Genomic DNA, 19,903 nt, shown 5'->3' on the forward strand with positions numbered 1-19,903 from the left:
ACAGAGACAGAGAGAGACAGAGAGACAGAGAGAGAGAGAGAGCGTTCACAGTCAGCCCACTGACACCCCTATCAGACCACAGCAAAATCACAGTCTACTTAAACAGAGCAATACTCAATCATGAGGCATCAAAGCCAAAGGAACTGAGTAACATTAAGAAATGCTATAGATGGAAGGAATGCAGTTTGGAAACCTACCAAAAAACAATTAGGCAACAACAAATTCAATCCCTCTTAGACAATTTCCTGGGTAAAACGTTCCACTGTAATAGTGAAGGTGTAAACTTGGCAGTAGAAAATCTTAACAGTATATTTGACCTCTCAGCTTCCCTATCAAATCTAAAAATCTCAAATAGAAAACCGAAGAAAATTAACAATAATGACAAATGGTTTGATGAAGAATGCAAAAATCTAAGAAAGAAATTGAGAAACCTGTCCAACCAAAAACATAGAGACCCGGAAAACCTGAGTCTACGCCTTCACTATGGTGAATCACTAAAACAATACAGAAATACACTACGGAAAAAGAAGGAACAGCATGTCAGAAATCAGCTCAATGCAATTGAAGAATCCATAGACTCTAACCACTTCTGGGAAAATTGGAAAACACTAAACAAACAACAACACGAAGAATTATCTATCCAAAATGGAGATGTATGGGTAAACCACTTCTCCAATCTTTTTGGCTCTATAACAAAGAATAAAGAGCAAAAACATATACATGATCAAACACAGATCTTAGAATCAACTATTAAAGACTACCAGAACCCACTGGATTCTCCAATTACATTGAAAGAGTTACAGGACAAAATAAAAACCCTCCAACCCAAAAAGGCCTGTGGTGTTGATGGTATCCTCAATGAAATGATCAAATATACAGACAACAAATTCCAATTGGCTATACTAAAACTCTTTAACATCATACTTAGCTCTGGCATCTTCCCCAATATTTGGAACCAAGGACTGATCACCCCAATCCACAAAAGTGGAGACAAATTTGACCCCAATAACTACCGTGGAATATGTGTCAACAGTAACCTTGGGAAAATCCTCTGCATTATTATTAACAGCAGACTCGTACATTTCCTCAATGAAAACAATGTACTGAGCAAATGTCAAATTGGCTTTTTACCAAATTACCGTACAACAGACCATGTATTCACCCTGCACACCCTAATTGACAATCAAACAAACCAAAACAAAGGCAAAGTCTTCTCATGCTTTGTTGATTTCAAAAAAGCCTTCGACTCAATCTGGCATGAGGGTCTGCTATACAAACTGATGGAAAGTGGTGTTGGGGGTAAAACATACGACATTATAAAATCCATGTACACAAACAACAAGTGTGCGGTTAAAATTGGCAAAAAACACACACATTTCTTCACACAGGGTCGTGGGGTTAGACAGGGATGCAGCTTAAGCCCCACCCTCTTCAACATATATATCAACGAATTGGCGAGGGCACTAGAAAAGTCTGCAGCACCCGGCCTCCCCCTGCTAGAATCCGAAGTCAAATGTCTGCTGTTTGCTGATGATCTGGTGCTTCTGTCACCAACCAAGGAGGGCCTACAGCAGCACCTAGATCTTATGCACAGATTCTGTCAGACCTGGGCCCTGACAGTAAATCTCAGTAAGACCAAAATAATGGTGTTCCAAAAAAGGTCCAGTCACCAGGACCACAAATACAAATTCCATCTAGACACTGTTGCCCTAGAGCACACAAAAAACTATACATACCTTGGCCTAAACATCAGCACCACAGGTAACTTCCACAAAGCTGTGAACGATCTGAGAGACAAGGCAAGAAGGGCATTCTATGCCATCAAAAGAAACATAAATTTCAACATACCAATTAGGATCTGGCTAAAAATACTTGAATCAGTCATAGAGCCCATTGCCCTTTATGGTTGTGAGGTCTGGGGTCCGCTCACCAACCAAGACTTCACAAAATGGGACAAACACCAAATTGAGACTCTGCACGCAGAATTCTGCAAAAATATGCTCCGTGTACAACGTAGAACACCAAATAATGCATGCAGAGCAGAATTAGGCCGATACCCACTAATTATCAAAATCCAGAAAAGAGCTGTTAAATTCTACAACCACCTAAAAGGAAGCGATTCACAAACCTTCCTTCCATAACAAAGCCATCACCTACAGAGAGATGAACCTGGAGAAGAGTCCCCTAAGCAAGCTGGTCCTGGGGCTCTGTTCACAAACACAAACACACACTACAGAGCCCCAGGACAGCAGCACAATTAGACCCAACCAAATCATGAGAAAACAAAAAGATAACTACTTAACACATTGGAAAGAATTAACAAAAAAACAGAGCAAACTAGAATGCTATTTGGCCCTACACAGAGAGTACACAGCGGCAGAATACCTGACCACTGTGACTGACCCAAAATTAAGGAAAGCCTTGACTATGTACAGACTCAGTGAGCATAGCCTTGCTATTGAGAAAGGCCGCCGTAGGCAGACTTGGCTCTCAAGAGATGTGCTCACTGCCCACAAAATGAGGTGGAAACTGAGCTGCACTTCCTAACCTCCTGCCCAATGTATGACCATATTAGAGAGACATATTTCCCTCAGATTACACAGATCCACAAAGAATTCGAAAACAAATCCAATTTTGAAAAACTCCCATATCTACTGGGTGAAATTCCACAGTGTGCCATCACAGCAGCAAGATTTGTGACCTGTTGCCACGAGAAAAGGGCAACCAGTGAAGAACAAACACCATTGTAAATACAACCCATATTTATGCTTATTTATTTTATCTTGTGTCCTTTAGCCATTTGTACATTGTTAGAACACTGTATATATATATATAATATGACATTTGTAATGTCTTTACTGTTTTGAAACTTCTGTATGTGTAATGTTTACTGTTCATTTTTGTTGTTTTTCACTTTATATATTCACTTTGTATGTTGTCTACCTCACTTGCTTTGGCAATGTTAACACATGTTTCCCATGCCAATAAAGCCCTTGAATTGAATTGAATTGAATTGAATTGAGAGGGGGGGGGGAGAGACAACAAGGAAGAGAGAGGATAAGAGTGAAAACAACATAGTAGAGTTCATAGAAAGATGGGCAATTGACCGTTACCATTAAGAATGCAAACACTCAACCTAATTGTGTTAACTATGGTGATAGTAGTGATCTATGGTCAGAGGGTCGGTTTCCTATAGGCCACTGAGGCTCCAGCAGCTTCTAGAAAAAGATCTGATATGTCACTCCCTTAGTGGGGGTCCAAAGTGATGCAGGGCACACCCTTTCATGTATACCTATAAGTAGAAAACACACACACGCTCTGACACACACACACATATCACTCTCCCACACACTCACGTCTAAACCCAAATATCAAGCCGGTGGCATTCTGACCGAACTAGTCTTTTTTAGTGTTAGAAGGTCTATTCTGAGTGTGTTTATTGACCGATGGGGAACTGTGAGAGGATAAAGAGTTGGCAGACAGGGCTGTGGTGTTAGAGAGAGAGAGAGGAGAGAGAGAGAGAGAGAGAGAGAGGAGAGAGAGAGAGGAGAGAGAGAGAGAGAGAGGAGAGAGAGAGAGAGATATAGGAGAGAGAGGAGAGAGAGAGGAGAGAGAGAGAGGAGAGAGGGTCAGGAGAGAGAGAGAGAAGAGAGAGAGAGAGAGGAGAGAGGGTCAGGAGAGAGAGAGAGAAAAGAGAGAGAGAGAGAGAGAGAGAGAGAGAGCAGAGCCACTGTCAGATGGAGATGGATTGATAATAACAGACTGATGCATCCTGCCTGTCAGCGAGCGAAAGCACCCAGCTGTGAATAACACGCGGAATCACACCAGATAAAAGATAGAGAGGGAGAGATTAAGGGAGAGGGAAAGAAAGGATGCACTTTTTTAGTTTCATTTTGACTCCATTCACACAAATGATGAGTCTGTTCTTCTCTCTCTCTCTCTTCCCCTCTCTCTCTCCTCTCTCTCCTATCTCTCTCTCTCTTCCCCTCTCTCTCTCTCTCCTCTCTCCCTCTCTCTCTCTCTCTCTTCCCCTCTCTCTCCTCTCTCCCTCTCTCTCTCCTCTCTCCCTCTCTCTCTCTCTCTCTCTCTTCCCCTCTCTCTCCCTCTCTCTCTCTCTCTCTCTCTCTCTTCCCCTCTCTCTCCCTCTCCCTCTCTCTCTTACACCACAGCCCTGTCTGCCAACTCTTTATCCTGGTTATTAGAGTCTTCTTTGATTTGGCACTAAAACAGACCTCCCACAGGAATATGAGAGGATGTTCCAAATACAACTCTCTTTTCTGTTGACATAATGGGAGGAGGAGGGGAATTAATGGGTGGAAAGTATCACCCTGAGACAATTAAATGAAAGTAGCTAATGTTGTTGCCTATTTGCAGTGTTTGTTTTGTACTTTGAATTGCAAGATTAGACGAGGTTTATTGGGATGAAGTGTTTTCATTCAGTTTCACGTAATTAGTTTCACAAATTTGTAAATTCGCTTTATACACTCACCACACACAGCCAATTTCAATACAATTAGGCGGTCAACAAGCACGCCTCCACATGCACGCACGCACACACACCCTAGCACACTCTCTCATATGACCGTAAATGTTTTCAGTGTACAGATCAGTGATCATTGAGACACATGTCAAACCCAGGATTACCCATTGTTACCCATTGTAACAATCACCCACTTTGTCTGTGATGAGTGTGTACTGTGTTGTGTATGTGTGTGTGTGTGTGTGTGTGTCTGGCAGACCACCTAATGGCCAAATTGAAATTGGAATCAAAGTATGTTTACTGGAGAAAAAAAATATATTGTTCCCATGGCAACACATCCTGGCGGACAGGTCAGAGAGTGTTTTTATCAACTGAGCATTAGGGGGTGTGGGGGTGATGACTGATGTGTATACCGGGGATGGGCTGAGGTAGTGCGGTGAGTGGTAATTATCACTAATGTACTGATTTTGGAGTCTTGTGGTTGTTTTCTAATGAGGAGCACAACCAGAGAGGCTGACTGGTATTCTCCCCAGATGAACCTCACACAGCATCGGTCCAGAAGTGAGGATCAGCTGCTGGTGGGGGGGGGGGGGGGTTACAGCAGACTGGCTGGGTTGTGTAATGGAGTACCCCCCCGTGTGTGAGTGTGAGCCCTGGGTGGAGCGAGCACTAAATGTTTACACAACACCTTAATTCACACAAACTCACACAATCTCTCTCTCACACACACACACCACTAACGAGCTAAAACAATAAGACCATGTTGACACTACATCGGAGATGTGTCCCCGAGTTACCCACCACCTACTATGTGATAAACAACATGAAAGAGATCAGCAAAACTGACCGAGCCCTTCAAGCTCCTCGTATCTAAGGCAACGAGTTACTAAGGCGTTACCATGGCATCTAATATTTATTAAGGTAAGAGTTTAAGGACTCATATTATTAGAGTTTCTGTACAAACACTTAGACAGGTTGGGTATGGAAAGATTGAAACATTAGTCCAACACACACACGCACATGCATGCGCACACACACACACACACGCATGCATGCATGCACACACACACACACACACACACACACGCACACACACACTGGTTTTGGAGTCTGGTGGTTGTTTTCTAATGAGGAGCACAACCAGAGAGGTAACCCAATGCACACACAGTAACCCAATGCACACACAGTAACCCAATGCACAGACAGTAACCCAATGCACACACAGTAACCCAATGCACACACAGTAACCCAATGTATACACAGTAACCCAATGCACACACAGTAACCCAATGCACACACAGTAACCCAATGCGCACACAGTAACCCAATGCATACACAGTAACCCAATGCACACACAGTAACCCAATGCACACACAGTAACCCAATGCGCACACAGTAACCCAATGCATACACAGTAACCCAATGCACACACAGTAACCCAATGCACACACAGTAACCCAATGCATACACAGTAACCCAATGCACACACAGTAACCCAATGCACACACAGTAACCCAATGCACGCACAGTAACCCGATGCACACACAGTAACCCAATGCACGCACAGTAACCCAATGCACGCACAGTAACCCAATGCACACACAGTAACCCAATGCACACACAGTAACCCAATACACACACAGTAACCCAATGCACGCACAGTAACCCAATGCACGCACAGTAACCCAATGCACGCACAGTAACCCAATGCACACACAGTAACCCAATGCAGCCCTAATGGTATAAAGGTAATGGTATATCTCCATGGTACAGGGAGACAGCATCAAGATAGCCAGGGTCAGCATTATCAGAGAACTACTGACAAACCTTATGCCTACATCTCCACCATACCTCTTCTTTCTCTGCCTCTCTGTCTCTTTTTTCTCATTAGTGGTCTGTGGCAAGACTGACTAGAAGAGAGTCATTATCCACACACACACACACACACACACACACACACACACACACGCACACGCACACGCACACACACACACACACACACACACAGCACAATCACAACAACTACGACTACCATAGGCCAGTCAGGAGGCACTCACTGGTAGAGAGAGGAGAAAGAGGGGGGGGGGGGCATTAAAGATAGGGAAGGGGTGATTAGAGAGAGAGAGATGGAGAGAGAGAGAGAGAGAGAGAGAGAGAGAGAGAGAGAGAGAGAGAGAGAGAGAGAAAGAAAGAAAGAGAAAGGTATTAAAGGTAGGGAAGGGGTGATGAGAGAGAGAGAAACAGGTAGGGCAGAGAGAGAGATTAATGATGTGGTCTGGATAACTAAAAGCAGATCAGCCATCTATGACTGACTGGTTTTAAAGACATCCCTCTGGCATTAGGCAAGCAGAATAGTTTAACTATACATGCGCGTGGACACACACACACACACACACACACACACACACACACACACACACACACACACACACACACACACACACACACACACACACACACACACACACACACACACACACACACACACACACACACACACACACACACACACACAGGGGCAGGACACAACATGTCTGACACAACATCAAACTGTCAAACACAACCTCTCCCTGCTTGGCTCTTTTTCTGTAACTCTACCATCCGTTTACCTGGTGTTTACATTTATCCAAACGTCCGTCCGTCCGCCCCCCCCCCCCCCCCCCCCCCACACACACACACACACACACACAGCTCCTCACGTGGTGCTTGTCAAAGTCTGCCTATGAACTGCCGTCAGTATAAACACACAGCTGACAGCATGTGACTACTGTTCTGACTACGTTTAGACTGGAAACAGCTTGGAGACTGTAGTACCTTGAGACATACAGTCTCAGTCTCAGTCACACACGCACACACACACCCTACCTCTGTGACGTGGATGAGTGGGATGGTCGTGAAGTGCTTCTTCATCTCTCCTCGTCCTCAGGGTTAAGGGCCAGAGTGTGTGAAGTCAAAGTTCATTCCTACGAGTTCCAGAAGACGTTCAGTGATCGTCAAAGAGCTGGCAGCCTTTTAGAGGAACAGCCACTGTGGGAGGAGTGTGTGTGTGTGTGTGTGTGTGTGTGTGTGTGTGTATGTGTGTGTGTGTGTGTGGTTTCCCTCTGGCTCTGGTGAAAGCCCTTCCTTCCTGTCAGTGGAGATAAAGATGTGCCGTCACAAGGCCCGGCTTGGACTTCCCCAACCAACACCCTAAAAATACAAAGATACACTCCTACACACACACACACACACACACACACACACACACACACACACACACACTTCTACGCCCTTATAAGGCAGTAACCATCCCCCACCCCCCCCGCCTGAGGTCTCTGATTCTTATCCACCTCCCTCCTTTGCCAGCCCGGGCACGCTTCACCACGGCGTTCATTTATTACCTCTGAGGCCAATCAGGAGTCAGCAACCAGAACAACAGGCTGAGAGGTAGTAGGGATGTCTGACAGGTTAGGAGAGGGAGGGAATACAGGTCCTCCATATACTGCTGTTGGGATAGAGCTGGTAAAGTTAGTGAAGTAGTCTCTCCCCCCTCCCTGTCTCAGTGGTGAATACATTCAGACACAGTGTGTGTATGTGTGTGTGAGTGTCTCAATGCAACTGGGCTCTGCTCCCACTCCCACACATAATCAAATATAGCCCCCAACTATAATTCACTAAGCCCATATGTCTCTGAGAACCATTCAGTGTGTCTTTTTCACTCTCTTTCTCTTTCTGTCTCTCTCAGAGCCCATTAAGAGCTGAGACACACAGGGGAGGTGAACAGAACAGGGCCAGGGGTATTTTTACAGCACTATGCTCTAGAGGAAGTGTAAAGGCATGAAAACCCTACAAATAAAATATTTGGCGCATCGCCCCCTCTGACCCATTAAACATCTACAGAGTCGGGAGGCTTGTCTTCCTGTCCAGGAAATACTACAGACTCATCATATATCATCTCCAGAGGAATACAGAAATGAATACGATATGGACAGAAGGAAGAAAAGAAGAGACCAAATGAGGAGTTGGGTAGGAAGGAGAGTATACGGGTAGCAGAAAGGAAAGAGAAAGTAGCAGAAACATGAAGAGGGAGGGAGGGAAAAGAAAATAGGGAGTTTGCTCAGAAGGTATATAATGGGGACAGACAGACAGGTGGTGAGATGAGGGGAGAGGGTACCAGGGGGCAGAGGGGAGAGGGTACCAGGGGGCAGAGGGGAGAGGGATGAGGGATGAGGGTACCAGGGGGCAGAGGGGAGAGGGTACCAGGGGGCAGAGGGGAGAGGGTACCAGGGGGCAGAGGGGAGAGAGATGAGGGTACCAGGGGGCAGAGTGGAGAGGGTACCAGGGGGCAGAGGGGAGAGGGATGAGGGTACCAGGGGGCAGAGGGGAGAGGGATGAGGGTACCAGGGGGCAGAGGGGAGAGGGTACCAGGGGGCAGAGGGGAGAGGGTACCAGGGGGCAGAGGGGAGAGGGTACCAGGGGGCAGAGGGGAGAGGGATGAGGGTACCAGGGGGCAGAGGGGAGAGGGATGCACCTGCTCTAAAATGAGTCCTTAAATTCCCTCTGGTACCCAGCTGGCATCACCACCAACACAGCTGCCACCTCATTATATATACACACACGCACGCACACGCACACACACACACACACAAATGGAAAGGAATAGAGATGGGGAGAGAGAGAAGAGAGTAGCAGAGAGAAAATGGAGAGTGAGATGAGAGATGTGTTGAGTGTTCACTGACCTTATAATTAGCCACAAGGAAGTATCGCCATGGCAGTACAAGTCCTCTCACTTAAATCAGACGCCATTTTACACAAATGACTCAGAGACAGTAGCTGAAACACCAGCGACACAGCTCTGATATCCTACACACACTAAACCTAACCAACTAAACATGGCAGACTTGTGTTCCTTTACAGCAGGTTCCGATAAACCCTAAGCCCTTTATACTAATCCCTTAGACCTTAAGCACCAGGAGCTTCAACCCACTGAGAGACAGTGAAGTTGGAAACACATTTAAATGCTCCAGTTAGTTAAAGCACCTTCCAGTCAAGGCGATAAAGCTCAGCCGCAAGGCGCCAAAAGATTACTCAGGTTCTTTATGAGATTGTCCCCCGGTCCCCGTCCTGGTGCCTATGTGACTGGCTTCCAAATGAAAGCCGGTCGCATTCTAGTCAGAGGTAGCTGGATATATTGCAACACCTGGAACTGCTGACTTGTGGCAATGTTATTCCACATCAACAAAGAGCTTCTCAATTTACATGCTCAAAAGCAAAGTGCTCATGAATTGTGTTTGATTTAATTATGATATAGCTGAGGTGTGAGTTGAATGCTGACTTTATCAGGGGACACAGTGACCTCAGGTGGATGGATCAGTCATTACAGTTCTTCCTGACAGACAGAAAGTGGAAAGGAGAAAATTATGTGGCCCCTTTCCAATAAATCTTTAAAGGCCCAGTGCAGTCAAAAACGTGACTTTTCTGTTTTATATATATTTCCACACCATGAGGTTGGAATAATACTGTGAAATTGTGAAAATTATGATAATTTTAGCTGTTTGAAAAGGCCACCTTAAATTTCAGCCTGCTTTGGTGGGATGCAGTTTTGGTCTGCCTGGTGACATCTCCAGTTGGTAAATTAGTTAATAGACCAATAAGAACGATAGTTCCAAACCTCTCTGCCAATAACAGCTAGTTTAAATTGTTCTTCTCCCAACTCAAACCACTCCTAGATTGTCCAAGCAAAATTCTAATTTGAGAAATTGTTCTTTGCTAAGAAGCTATTTTTCATGTTTCTGGTCACTGGTTCAGGAATGGCTGAAATTAATTGATCTGAAATGAACACTCCAAATAGTAGTGTTGGGAGATTTAGAAAACCATCGTCCAATCAATTAACAATATAATAATACTTTTAGTAAAAATATTTATCTTACCATCTGTATATACTATGTGATTAGACAGGTTCAGAATGTAAGTGAAACATCACATCGCAGTTGAAAAACATATGGCACATGGAAAACATAAGAGGGCAGTTTATGGAGATAGGTGAAGGGTGGGGGGGTGAAGAGGGTGGGGGGGGTGAAAAGAATCCCAGTAATTGTTACCCAGAAATTATGTTATATTGAGATTTTAAAAAGAAGGCTGCATTGGACCTTAAACATGCATCCTTCCTTCCTCTCTCCCTTGAAGTAACTACTATAGTAACACATTTGGGATGGTGGATATTTATGAGGGTTTCGCCTATCCAGCCATGTCATTTCATTTCAGTGAGGGGGCATTTAAAATGGATTCAAACAGCCATATAAAGGGATAGAGAGACTGACCTCATCCTCTGCCTCCTCACTGACCCCACGGCCAAATAGCGCTGACAGCGTAAACCTTCTCATCTAACAGCCAAGACCACTGGAAGCAAAGGCAGGGTTAGAATACCGGTAAACCCTGAGTAACCAAGCTGCTTCTGAAAATATCAAAGTCCTTACTATGGTACAGACTACAGTAGAATAGCTATTATGATGCCTACAAGTAGATAAACTGCAATTTTTCCAGTGCAGAAAAATATCTACTTAAACGCCATATGAAAAGATTCACTAGGGACTAATACAGTATACAGTATTTATTTTCTGCACCACCAAAGATAGTCAAACTATGGTCTTAACTAGACATTGACATTAGAAAATTGTCTGCCAACTCAGACTGGTACTGGAGTCAACTCACCTCTCATAGCACAGCAGTCCCCGAGAGGACAGAGGGACTGGAGCTGGGAGTGTGAGTGTGAGTCTGCCTGTGTGAATGTGACAACACCCTGACCACAATATCACCCTGATATGATGGTCATCTGATCAGACATACTCCTATGACATACTCCTATTACCCCCATGTGAAATACTGCAGCCTTTTCTCAGCTCAGCAATATCCTGCTGTCTGCAACACAAACACAAATCAGACCATCTAACACCCTCAGAGAAACATTACCTCATAATCTGCCCCTCAACAATGGTCCAGTCTCAGTCAGTCTTAAAAAACCTCTCAAACAAACTCATGTTGCTAACATTTTTATGTCATACTTGTGGAGAGCTGGTCATTAGTCAGCCAACAAGTCACTAGTGACATAACAGCCCACAGTTTCACACATAAGGACTGAGTCATCACCAGTGTCCATATAGATTAGATTTTATTTAGAAGCAAAGATGTGGTGGTGAACGCACACACAGGAAATCACACTCATCATTTACAGAACAAGGTCACGGGTCAGGTCTAAGCAGGGTCACTGAGCCTTTGGGGGCACCCACTCGTGGATCTTCTTGCGGGTGGTGGAGTAGGGCACGTACGCCTGGGCCGAACCACTCACGTTGAACTGGTGGACCTCCGCCAGGAACTTCTTGGGCGTAGGAGGGTGTGTGGTGGGGGGGTTGTCTGTCATACAGTGGAGCCAGCGATGCCTGAGGAGATTTAAGATTGGGAGTTGGCATCGGGTACTCATTTCATCAATAGAAGGTTCTTAGACGGTAAAAACACAATTAAGACACCAGTACATCAACTCAATGAGTACCACCCAGATCTATGACAATTCCATACTCAGAACTTTGTCAGCAATTTTACTATGAAGGCCAGTATCTCCAACATGGCAATGGCCAAGTCACTGAGATCGAGGCAACTCCACCTGTGTCAAACCAAGTGAGATGTATTTACCATTCAGCGGGCACCATGCTGCCATCCACCTCCCACATGGTGTTCTTTCCATTCATCTCTGTCGTGTAGATCACCCAGCGGTGACGACCTGACAAGGAGAGGTGTTACTCTGAGTACACTACAGGTCTTTGAACAGCCCTCTCTACCACACTTCTACTACTTGATTTACCCACACTCTGACCAATCAACTCCATATGGAAAATATTATATGTGCCGACTACATTCAGAGATAATATGATGATTGTCACTGCAGTACATAGCCTAAGGCCATTACTGGTAATGTGAGCAGAGGTTTCGGTCTGTTCAACCTTACCAAAAAAGTAGCGTGTGTCCTCAAAGTACTTGTTTCCATACTTGTCCACGCCAATCAGGGCTCCCGTTTTCACATCATTTGCCCTGTAGCAAAATAACAGTCACTCCAAGTTAGATAAATTGCTGGCTAGTCCATTAGCACTATGTCTAATTTGTCAGACCGGATACAGGTCAGAGATCACACAATCAAGTAGTCTTAAAACAGATTTTAAAAAGAGCAGTGAATCCGTTTGTTTACCAATGTAGCCAGCTACAGTAGTTAACGATAGGAAGTTAGCTAGCAGGTTGCCTGTCGACCGGGGACACTTATTTATCTAGAGTAAATGCATTGAAAGTGACAACCACCTCTATAGATTACAAAGCACATTATATCGCTCTTCAACTGACCTGAATAACTGAACAAATAAGCCTTTCACACCACCGTGACCTCCTAACTGTCCCAAAGCCCTTCGAACGACATGTATATACTCCGCCATTTTTAGACGGGACTGATTTGGGTAACGGACACTGTTGTACATTCCGTATGAAACGCTTCCCGGTCCACAATAGTTCCGTCCATTGTTTCAAGTCTAACTGTAGTTAGTCTACGAACAGCATTTCAAGCCGTTTCAAGCACTGTTTCTCTTCTGTTCTGTGATGACAGTAAACGAGTAAAGTAAACCGTAGTAAGAAAATGCTACCACCTAACTGTCCATTTTGAAGTGTCTCAATACTAGAAACAATTTGATGACAATTTGATGGTAACCTATTGTAAAAAATAATAATAATAATGTAACCATGCTAACAGTCTTGTCTCAAGTGTATCTTATCGTTACTTGGGAGCAAAATGTGATGACTAATATAGAAGTATCATTTAGAAGCTAAATGTAATGACATACTAATTAGTTATAATAAAATACATTTAAAAAATACTTTCATACAGTGTCTTCAGAAACTATTCACAACCCTCGACTTTTTCCACATTTTGTTGTTTTACAGATGTCGTGTCACTGGCCTACACCACAATGTCAATGTGGAATTCTTTTTTTAGACATTTTTACAAATTGAAACGTCTTGAGTCAATAAGTATTCAACCCTTTTGTTATGCCAAGCCTGAGTTCAGGAGTAAAATTGTGCTTAACAAGTCACATAATAAGTTGCATGGACTCAATCTGTGTGCAATAATAGTGTTTAACATGATTTTTGAATGACTACCTCATCTCTGTACCCCACACATACAATTATCTGTATGGTCCCTCAGTCTAACAGTGCATTTCAAACACAAATTTAACCACAAAGACCAAGGAGGTTTTCCAATGCCTCGCAAAGAAGGGCACCTATTGGTAGATGGGTAAAAAAAAACAGACATTGAATATCCATTTGAACATTACCCTTTGGATGGTTTATCAATTCACCCAGTCACTAAAAAGATACAGGCATCCTTACTAACTCAGTTGCCGGAGAGGAAGGATACTGCTCAGGGATTTCATCATAAGGCCAATGGTGACTTTTAAACAGCTACAGAGTTTAATGGATGTGATAGGAGAAAACTGAGGAAGGATCAACAACATCATAGTTACTCCACAATACTAATCTAAATGGAAAGAGTGAAAAGCAGGAAGCCTGTACAGAATAAAAATATTACAAAACCTGTTTGCAATAAGTCACTAAAGTAAAACTGCAAAACATGTGGCAAATAAATGAACTTTATGTCCTGAATACGCTTCGTATTCAGGACATAAAGTTCATTTATTTGCCACATGTTTGTTATGCTTTGTTATGCTTGGGGAAAATACAACACAACACATCACTGAGTACCACTCTTCATATTTTAAAGCATGATGGTGGCTAGAGCATGTTATGAGTATACTTGTCATCGGCAAGGACTAGGGAGTTTTTTTTAGGATAAAAATAAATAGAATAGAGCTAAGCACATGCAAAATCCTAGTGGAAAACCTGGTTCAGTCTGTTTTCCAACAGAAACTGAGAAACAAATTCACTTTTCAGCAGGACAATAACCTAAAAGACAAGTTGCTTACCAATATGACATTGAATGATCCTGGGTGGCTGAGTCACAGTTTTGACTTAAACCAGCTTGAAAATCTATGCCAAGACTTGAAAATGGCTGTGTTGCGATGACCAACTTGACAGAGCTTGAAGAATTTTAAAAAGAATAATGTGCAAATAATGTACAATCTAGGTGTGCAAGGCTCTTAAGAGACTTACCCAGAAAGACTCACAGCTGTAATTTCTGCCAAAGGTGATTCTAATATGTATTGACTCAGGGGTGTGAATACACATGTAAATGAGATATTTCTGTATTTAATTTTCAGGCTGCAACACAACAAAATGTGGAATAACTCAGGGGTATGAATACTCTCTGGAGGCACTGTACATATGCAGAGCAATCTTATTCAAAGGAAGAAAAGTGCAGAGTAAACCCACAGAGTGAGCGTTGGAGTAAATATGAGTCACATTTTGAAATACTCTTATCTTCCTCAACACAGCGCTTTGATTACTGAGCTCAAAGCAGAAATAAGACAGCCGAGGAAGACTTCTTTATCAGTGTCAAACTTAAACACATGCAAAGATCCACACCCACAAAGACATGCCTGCACCCACACATCAATCAGTACTATGCAATAAAATAACTCAGTGACAGTAATCTAAGGTGGAAAGATTTACTAACTCCCTCATCCCTTGATGTCTCAAAGCATGAAATTGAGTCATGATGCACTTTCAGAGGTTTCATTAAAAAGTGGTGCCTGCCAGTTCTGCAGAAATATTATTTACTGACAAGACACGATGGCTCTCTAGTGATTGTGTATAAGGATGGAGACATTTAGTCTCTATAAAATATTATCTGTTTTGAATTATCCCTAATGTTTCTGTGTTATAAACTTCATTTCCCATAAGGCCACCTGCCATAATGGTGTAGTAGTGCAACCTGATTAGTACATTTGAAGTACTAAATGTAAACTCAAAAAAAAAATCTATTTAAATACATAATGGATATTTACACTGTTTAATGTCAGATGTGCCGGCCAAAGTAGTCACTGTGATAATAGAATATCCTAATTCAAATGAATAATTAATGAAACAATGCACCAGATAATTAAATACCGTTTTCTGTATCTATATCATTACAAGATAATTGCGCATATTTAAGGCACTGTCTGGATGTTGCTTTATTGCTAGTGAGCATTTCCTAAGGGATACATTTCATTCTCCATTCCATGTCTACCTCAAAAGACAAACATTATTTTGTAATCTGTTCACTTTAAATTATTCAATACAAAAATTATACAAATGAGGCCTGGATTAAAAGATTCCTCCTAATGAATCCAACAAGTCTGTTGTGGCAGTTTAAAACAAACTAGTGAGGCATTGTTACAACACGTGCTTTTACAACCATACAATACAAAAGGTAGCTACTACTTATTACAAAAGTGACAAAGATAGTATCCGTTATCAAATAAATCGTATTTCTAAAATCACATAATTATGGACATTGAGAAATGTACAGTTCTATATAAATATTAGCTCTCGACTTTTACACGCAAAAAAAAGTCCATTTTACTCTCCCAATTCTACATATTACCCAACCACCGCTTCTGAGTCTAACAAATATGCTTTAAAAATGCATTTGTTCTATAGGTTGTGTAGTAAAATATTGACACTTATGCCATTTCCAGTTTTATCCAGTATACTGCATTATACATGTGGTAGATGTACTGAGTTAAGCCTAACAGAGAATAACAATATAAACCGACCCCTGTAATTTTGCTATATTTCTAAGGAGCAAAATGCTCATCTCCTGTGTCTCTGTGGCACCCTGTTTTTTCACAGTTGAATCCAACCACCTGCAGTGCACCAGAGAAGCTTCCCTACTCAGAGAGAACGCACTGTGTCTCACCCTTCTTTGTATCTGGTATCCATCCCATCATGCAAGGTTCCCACTCTAATCGCCATTCCAATTTCCATAATTCATCAATATTTGAGTTGATACTTTTCTTACAATATGTTACATTTCCCAAAGAAAATAACAAAATCCTTTAACTTTTCAGGGATAATGTAAATCAATAGCAATTTACATCAAATCATTTTCAATGACTTTCAAGGCTTTTTGTGGACCGTGGGAACCCCTGTATAAGGTAGCAGGCTGTCCACAGACAACAATTCTGTTAACACTTCCACACACACACCCTTCAGGACATGACCTTTGACCCACAGCCGTGACACATAACGATTCCATCTAAGATCCAGAACAGATAGATATGCAGCCTATGAGGCTCAACACGCCCATAACCTCAGAGCTCCACTGGAAGCATGGTGGTTTGACCAAGAGCACATTTTCAACGGATCCCAACATTTACAATGAATGTAATATAGAGCTGACACAAAGTCCATATTTCTACCAGAAAGACAATGATGTCTGCTCTTCACACCACTGGGACTCTGGGGTCTCCTGGTTAGCAGCCAGACCGGTTCATCAGGGCTCGGGGTGTGGGGAGTGCTTCCTGAGCTGCTGACCCCTGATGTGTCTAGAGGACAAGGATCAAAAGGTGTCCTTCAACTGGCTCCAGGGGAAGGACATGAGCTGACTGGTTTAGGTGTTAAAGAATCATGGCCTCCTGGAAAGCCTCTATCCACCTGAGAGAAAATTGAGAAACACAACCAACTTTATTATATTGGCACCTGGGAAAAAACAAACTCACCAATAAACATTATATTGATAAAATAACTATATGAATGCTTTCACCCTCCCACGCTCCGGAGTTATCTGTTACAGCGTGGTCCCCTCCTGATTGATGAATACTCTAATATTCCGTTACCTTTGTGCAGTGGGGATGTCGTCAGCCTTGAAGATATAGAACAGGGTGTTTTTGTGGTACAGTTTAAACTGCAGCTTCTGGAAAGGGCCACACTTCTCCTCCCGCAGGAAGAAGCCTAGCAGAGGCTGGCTCTCTAGAGCAGCTACGTCCTGGAGAGAGGGAGAGGTACACATGTCACACACACACACACACACACACAATGCACAAATATGTGTTTGTGACTAGAGTGGCCTAGGTGTTACCTCGCTGGCGGCGTAGGTGTACAGGACTTTGTTCTTGATGACGAACCATAGCCTCTTCCATTGCTTCTTGTTGCCCTTTGACCTCTGTAGGTAGCCACTCATGGATGAGTTATCTGTGTTTGCAGACACCTCTTTGAGAGCAGCTGGGATCTTCTTCTGTTTCCTGGAGAAAGAGAATCCCCCAGATCTGCCAGTAGGAGACAGTGCCCCAGAAGCAACACGGTCACCTAGGAAACACACGAACACAAAGCACCCTCTGACATACATACTGAATTCACAATAACAAACAACACAGGGTTTAAATCATGACTTCAATTCATTCCATTTTTAATATTTGAAATAGTCAAAACACTTTAATATTTCATATGTATTCATGTAAAAGACGCATACTGTTCTCCTGTAGCTTGACGAAGCAGTGGTCACACACACGAGCCGGCTGGTTCTTCAAGTACTCTAGATAGAACTTACTGGACGAGCACGTCTGACACACCACCTGCAATACACACAGTGAGTGAGAAAACCACTACACACACACATATGGAGTATAGTAGTGAACCATTGTAAACTAGGGCCCTTGTCCTTTCCTTACCTTCCCGCAGGCTCGGCAGTGGTGGCGTCTCCAGGTGAGGGTGAACTCACAGGTACAGACCATACACATGGTGGCCCTCAGGTCTGGGATCCAGATAGGGGCCTTAGAACCCAGTGGGGCCCCACTGTCACACACGCCATCAGCCTACACAGAGAGAGACGGTTATAGCCATAACAAGTGGATTGTAGCAAAATTATACTGGCTATGGTAACAGTGGGATCGGAGTGTTCCCATATTCAGTCAGTCGAATGAGCTGGAACTATACATGCTACAAGCACGTGCATGCTCACTCACGAAACACACACACACTGCCTCACCTCCTCCTGACTCCGGCTGGAGATGAAGGTGATCTTCTTCCTTGTGTGGTCGTCTATTGCCGTGGCGATGGCCGCCAGCCACTCATCTCTCTCTGTGGCCGAGCTGCCAGGCAGAAACAACAACAGAAACTTCTGTAACCAATCAAAAGCCATTGGAACTGTACCCACAACCAATTAGAAGAGTAACTCATCAGAATGTCCATAATGTTAGGCGCCACCTTCAGGTGTTCAGGTGTGTCAGTGAGCAGGTACTCACCTGGCAGACAGGATGAAGGAACGCTCCACACTCTCAATGTTCAGTTCATTCTGATACGCCTCCTGACTGGGCTTACTCACCTGAACACAATAAACACATGTTTTCGATGAGGCTTTAGAAGATTTTTGTCAAGGGTAAATGTGTGTTCAGCCCTGCCTGTACTCACCTTCATGCCCGCCAGAGAGAGCATGCTGTTGAGTTTATACTGACCAGACTGAACTGGAGTGGTGTACAGAAGAGTGTCATTGAACTAGAGAGAGAGACAGATACACACGCCACATCAACATACAGATACTTGGGGGGTAATGTTCTGGTCTACAGACAGTGTTGGAAGTGAACTAAGCCAGACTCTTAATAAACTGCAGAACTGTAACAGTAACGGGTCAGGTATCACAATGAGACCTCCACTACCCCGGAGGCATCAGTCAGTACTCACCAGGAAGAACATCCGTGGCTGCATGACCTTCCTGGACAGCTTCATCAGAGTGCCCTCCTTAAGAAACACCTGGGGACAAGAAGTGATCACAACAGATGAGATCACAGGTGTGTGTGTGTGTGTGCGCGTGTCATAGTGCTGGACACTCACCCTGCCTGGCTGAACAATCTCATGCTGTCCGTTCAGACTGTACTGAATGTGCATCAGCTTCTGAAAGTTATCCTGAAAGATAGGAGACACACCGGGGTCAGAGGAAATGCAATGGGATGCCTTGGCCGAATTCTCATGAGGATGGACATGGTGTGACGTCTCACCCCTTGTTTCATGATGTCGTTGGCATGGTTGGCCACCTCCTTCACTATGCCCAGAGCAGCTGTAAGGTCAACATGATTAACATGCCATGAGAGTGTCTGTGAGAGAGAATGGCATCACACCGGACATTGTCACACACAGCCTGATCAACATTGTTCCACTCACCCTGCGTGTCTTTGTAGTCAGACGAGTCCTCAGGAAGGTTCTTCAGATAATCTGTAGAAGAGCAGGGAGTTACATCAGTCCCAGATCACACTAAATCGTGCTATATACAGTATGTTTTACATAATCAGTTTATACATGTGGAGAACTGTATCTGCTGTTACACTCTGTGTCCACTAGGTGGCAGAGTGCTGCCGATGCACTAAATAGTGCAAGTAGTGGAACTGTGTCCATTAGGTGGCAGAGTGCTGCCGATGCACTAAATAGTGCGGGCTCCATGGGATGCAACAGCACCATAGCCGCGGGAAGTGAGGGTGC

General features: G+C 43.7%; 3 protein-coding genes across 3 annotated transcripts in view; all 3 read right to left on the reverse strand.

The window, feature by feature from the left end:
• Window positions 1-7,550, reverse strand: part of LOC109910046 (transmembrane and coiled-coil domain protein 3) — a 38,994-nt gene extending 31,444 nt beyond the window's left edge. The window contains exon 1 of the mRNA XM_031798225.1: window positions 7,346-7,550. Coding sequence (XP_031654085.1) covers window positions 7,346-7,390 — 45 coding nt within the window. The 5' untranslated portion in view covers window positions 7,391-7,550. The remainder of the gene's footprint in view (window positions 1-7,345) is intronic.
• Window positions 7,551-11,605: 4,055 nt separating this feature from the next.
• Window positions 11,606-13,114, reverse strand: LOC109910254 (NADH dehydrogenase [ubiquinone] 1 alpha subcomplex subunit 12-like). Its single transcript, XM_020509387.2, has 4 exons — window positions 12,845-13,114; window positions 12,459-12,541; window positions 12,146-12,233; window positions 11,606-11,895 (listed from the first exon to the last, which is right to left on the reverse strand). The coding sequence occupies exons 1-4, from the start codon at window positions 12,973-12,975 to the stop codon at window positions 11,721-11,723; spliced, it is 477 nt and encodes a 158-aa protein (XP_020364976.1). The 5' UTR covers window positions 12,976-13,114; the 3' UTR covers window positions 11,606-11,720.
• A 2,331-nt stretch (window positions 13,115-15,445) lies between these two features.
• The window catches only part of LOC109864536 (FYVE, RhoGEF and PH domain-containing protein 6), a 30,658-nt gene continuing 26,200 nt past the window's right edge, over window positions 15,446-19,903 (reverse strand). Inside the window, exons 9-20 of the mRNA XM_020452378.2 lie at window positions 19,589-19,639; window positions 19,426-19,484; window positions 19,262-19,333; window positions 19,112-19,180; window positions 18,842-18,925; window positions 18,676-18,755; window positions 18,420-18,522; window positions 18,103-18,246; window positions 17,904-18,006; window positions 17,514-17,740; window positions 17,272-17,420; window positions 15,446-17,089 (exon numbers count right to left, since the gene is read on the reverse strand). Of these exons, the coding sequence (XP_020307967.2) occupies window positions 17,053-17,089; window positions 17,272-17,420; window positions 17,514-17,740; window positions 17,904-18,006; window positions 18,103-18,246; window positions 18,420-18,522; window positions 18,676-18,755; window positions 18,842-18,925; window positions 19,112-19,180; window positions 19,262-19,333; window positions 19,426-19,484; window positions 19,589-19,639 (1,178 nt within the window). The 3' untranslated portion in view covers window positions 15,446-17,052. The remainder of the gene's footprint in view (window positions 17,090-17,271; window positions 17,421-17,513; window positions 17,741-17,903; window positions 18,007-18,102; window positions 18,247-18,419; window positions 18,523-18,675; window positions 18,756-18,841; window positions 18,926-19,111; window positions 19,181-19,261; window positions 19,334-19,425; window positions 19,485-19,588; window positions 19,640-19,903) is intronic.

This window comes from Oncorhynchus kisutch, linkage group LG19 (assembly GCF_002021735.2).
Source record: "Oncorhynchus kisutch isolate 150728-3 linkage group LG19, Okis_V2, whole genome shotgun sequence".
Lineage (NCBI taxonomy): Eukaryota > Metazoa > Chordata > Actinopteri > Salmoniformes > Salmonidae > Oncorhynchus > Oncorhynchus kisutch.

Bases quoted from the DNA above. Each gene is read 5' to 3' on its own strand.
- LOC109910254 (XM_020509387.2), bottom strand. From the start codon at position 12,975: ATGTACAACAGTGTCCGTTACCCAAATCAGTCCCGTCTAAAAATGGCG. The intron at 12,542-12,844 runs GTCAGTTGAAGA...ATTTTGCTACAG, and splicing joins TTATTTGTTCAGTTATTCAG to GGCAAATGATGTGAAAACGG. The intron at 12,234-12,458 runs GTAAGGTTGAAC...TCTCCTTGTCAG, and splicing joins GGACACACGCTACTTTTTTG to GTCGTCACCGCTGGGTGATC.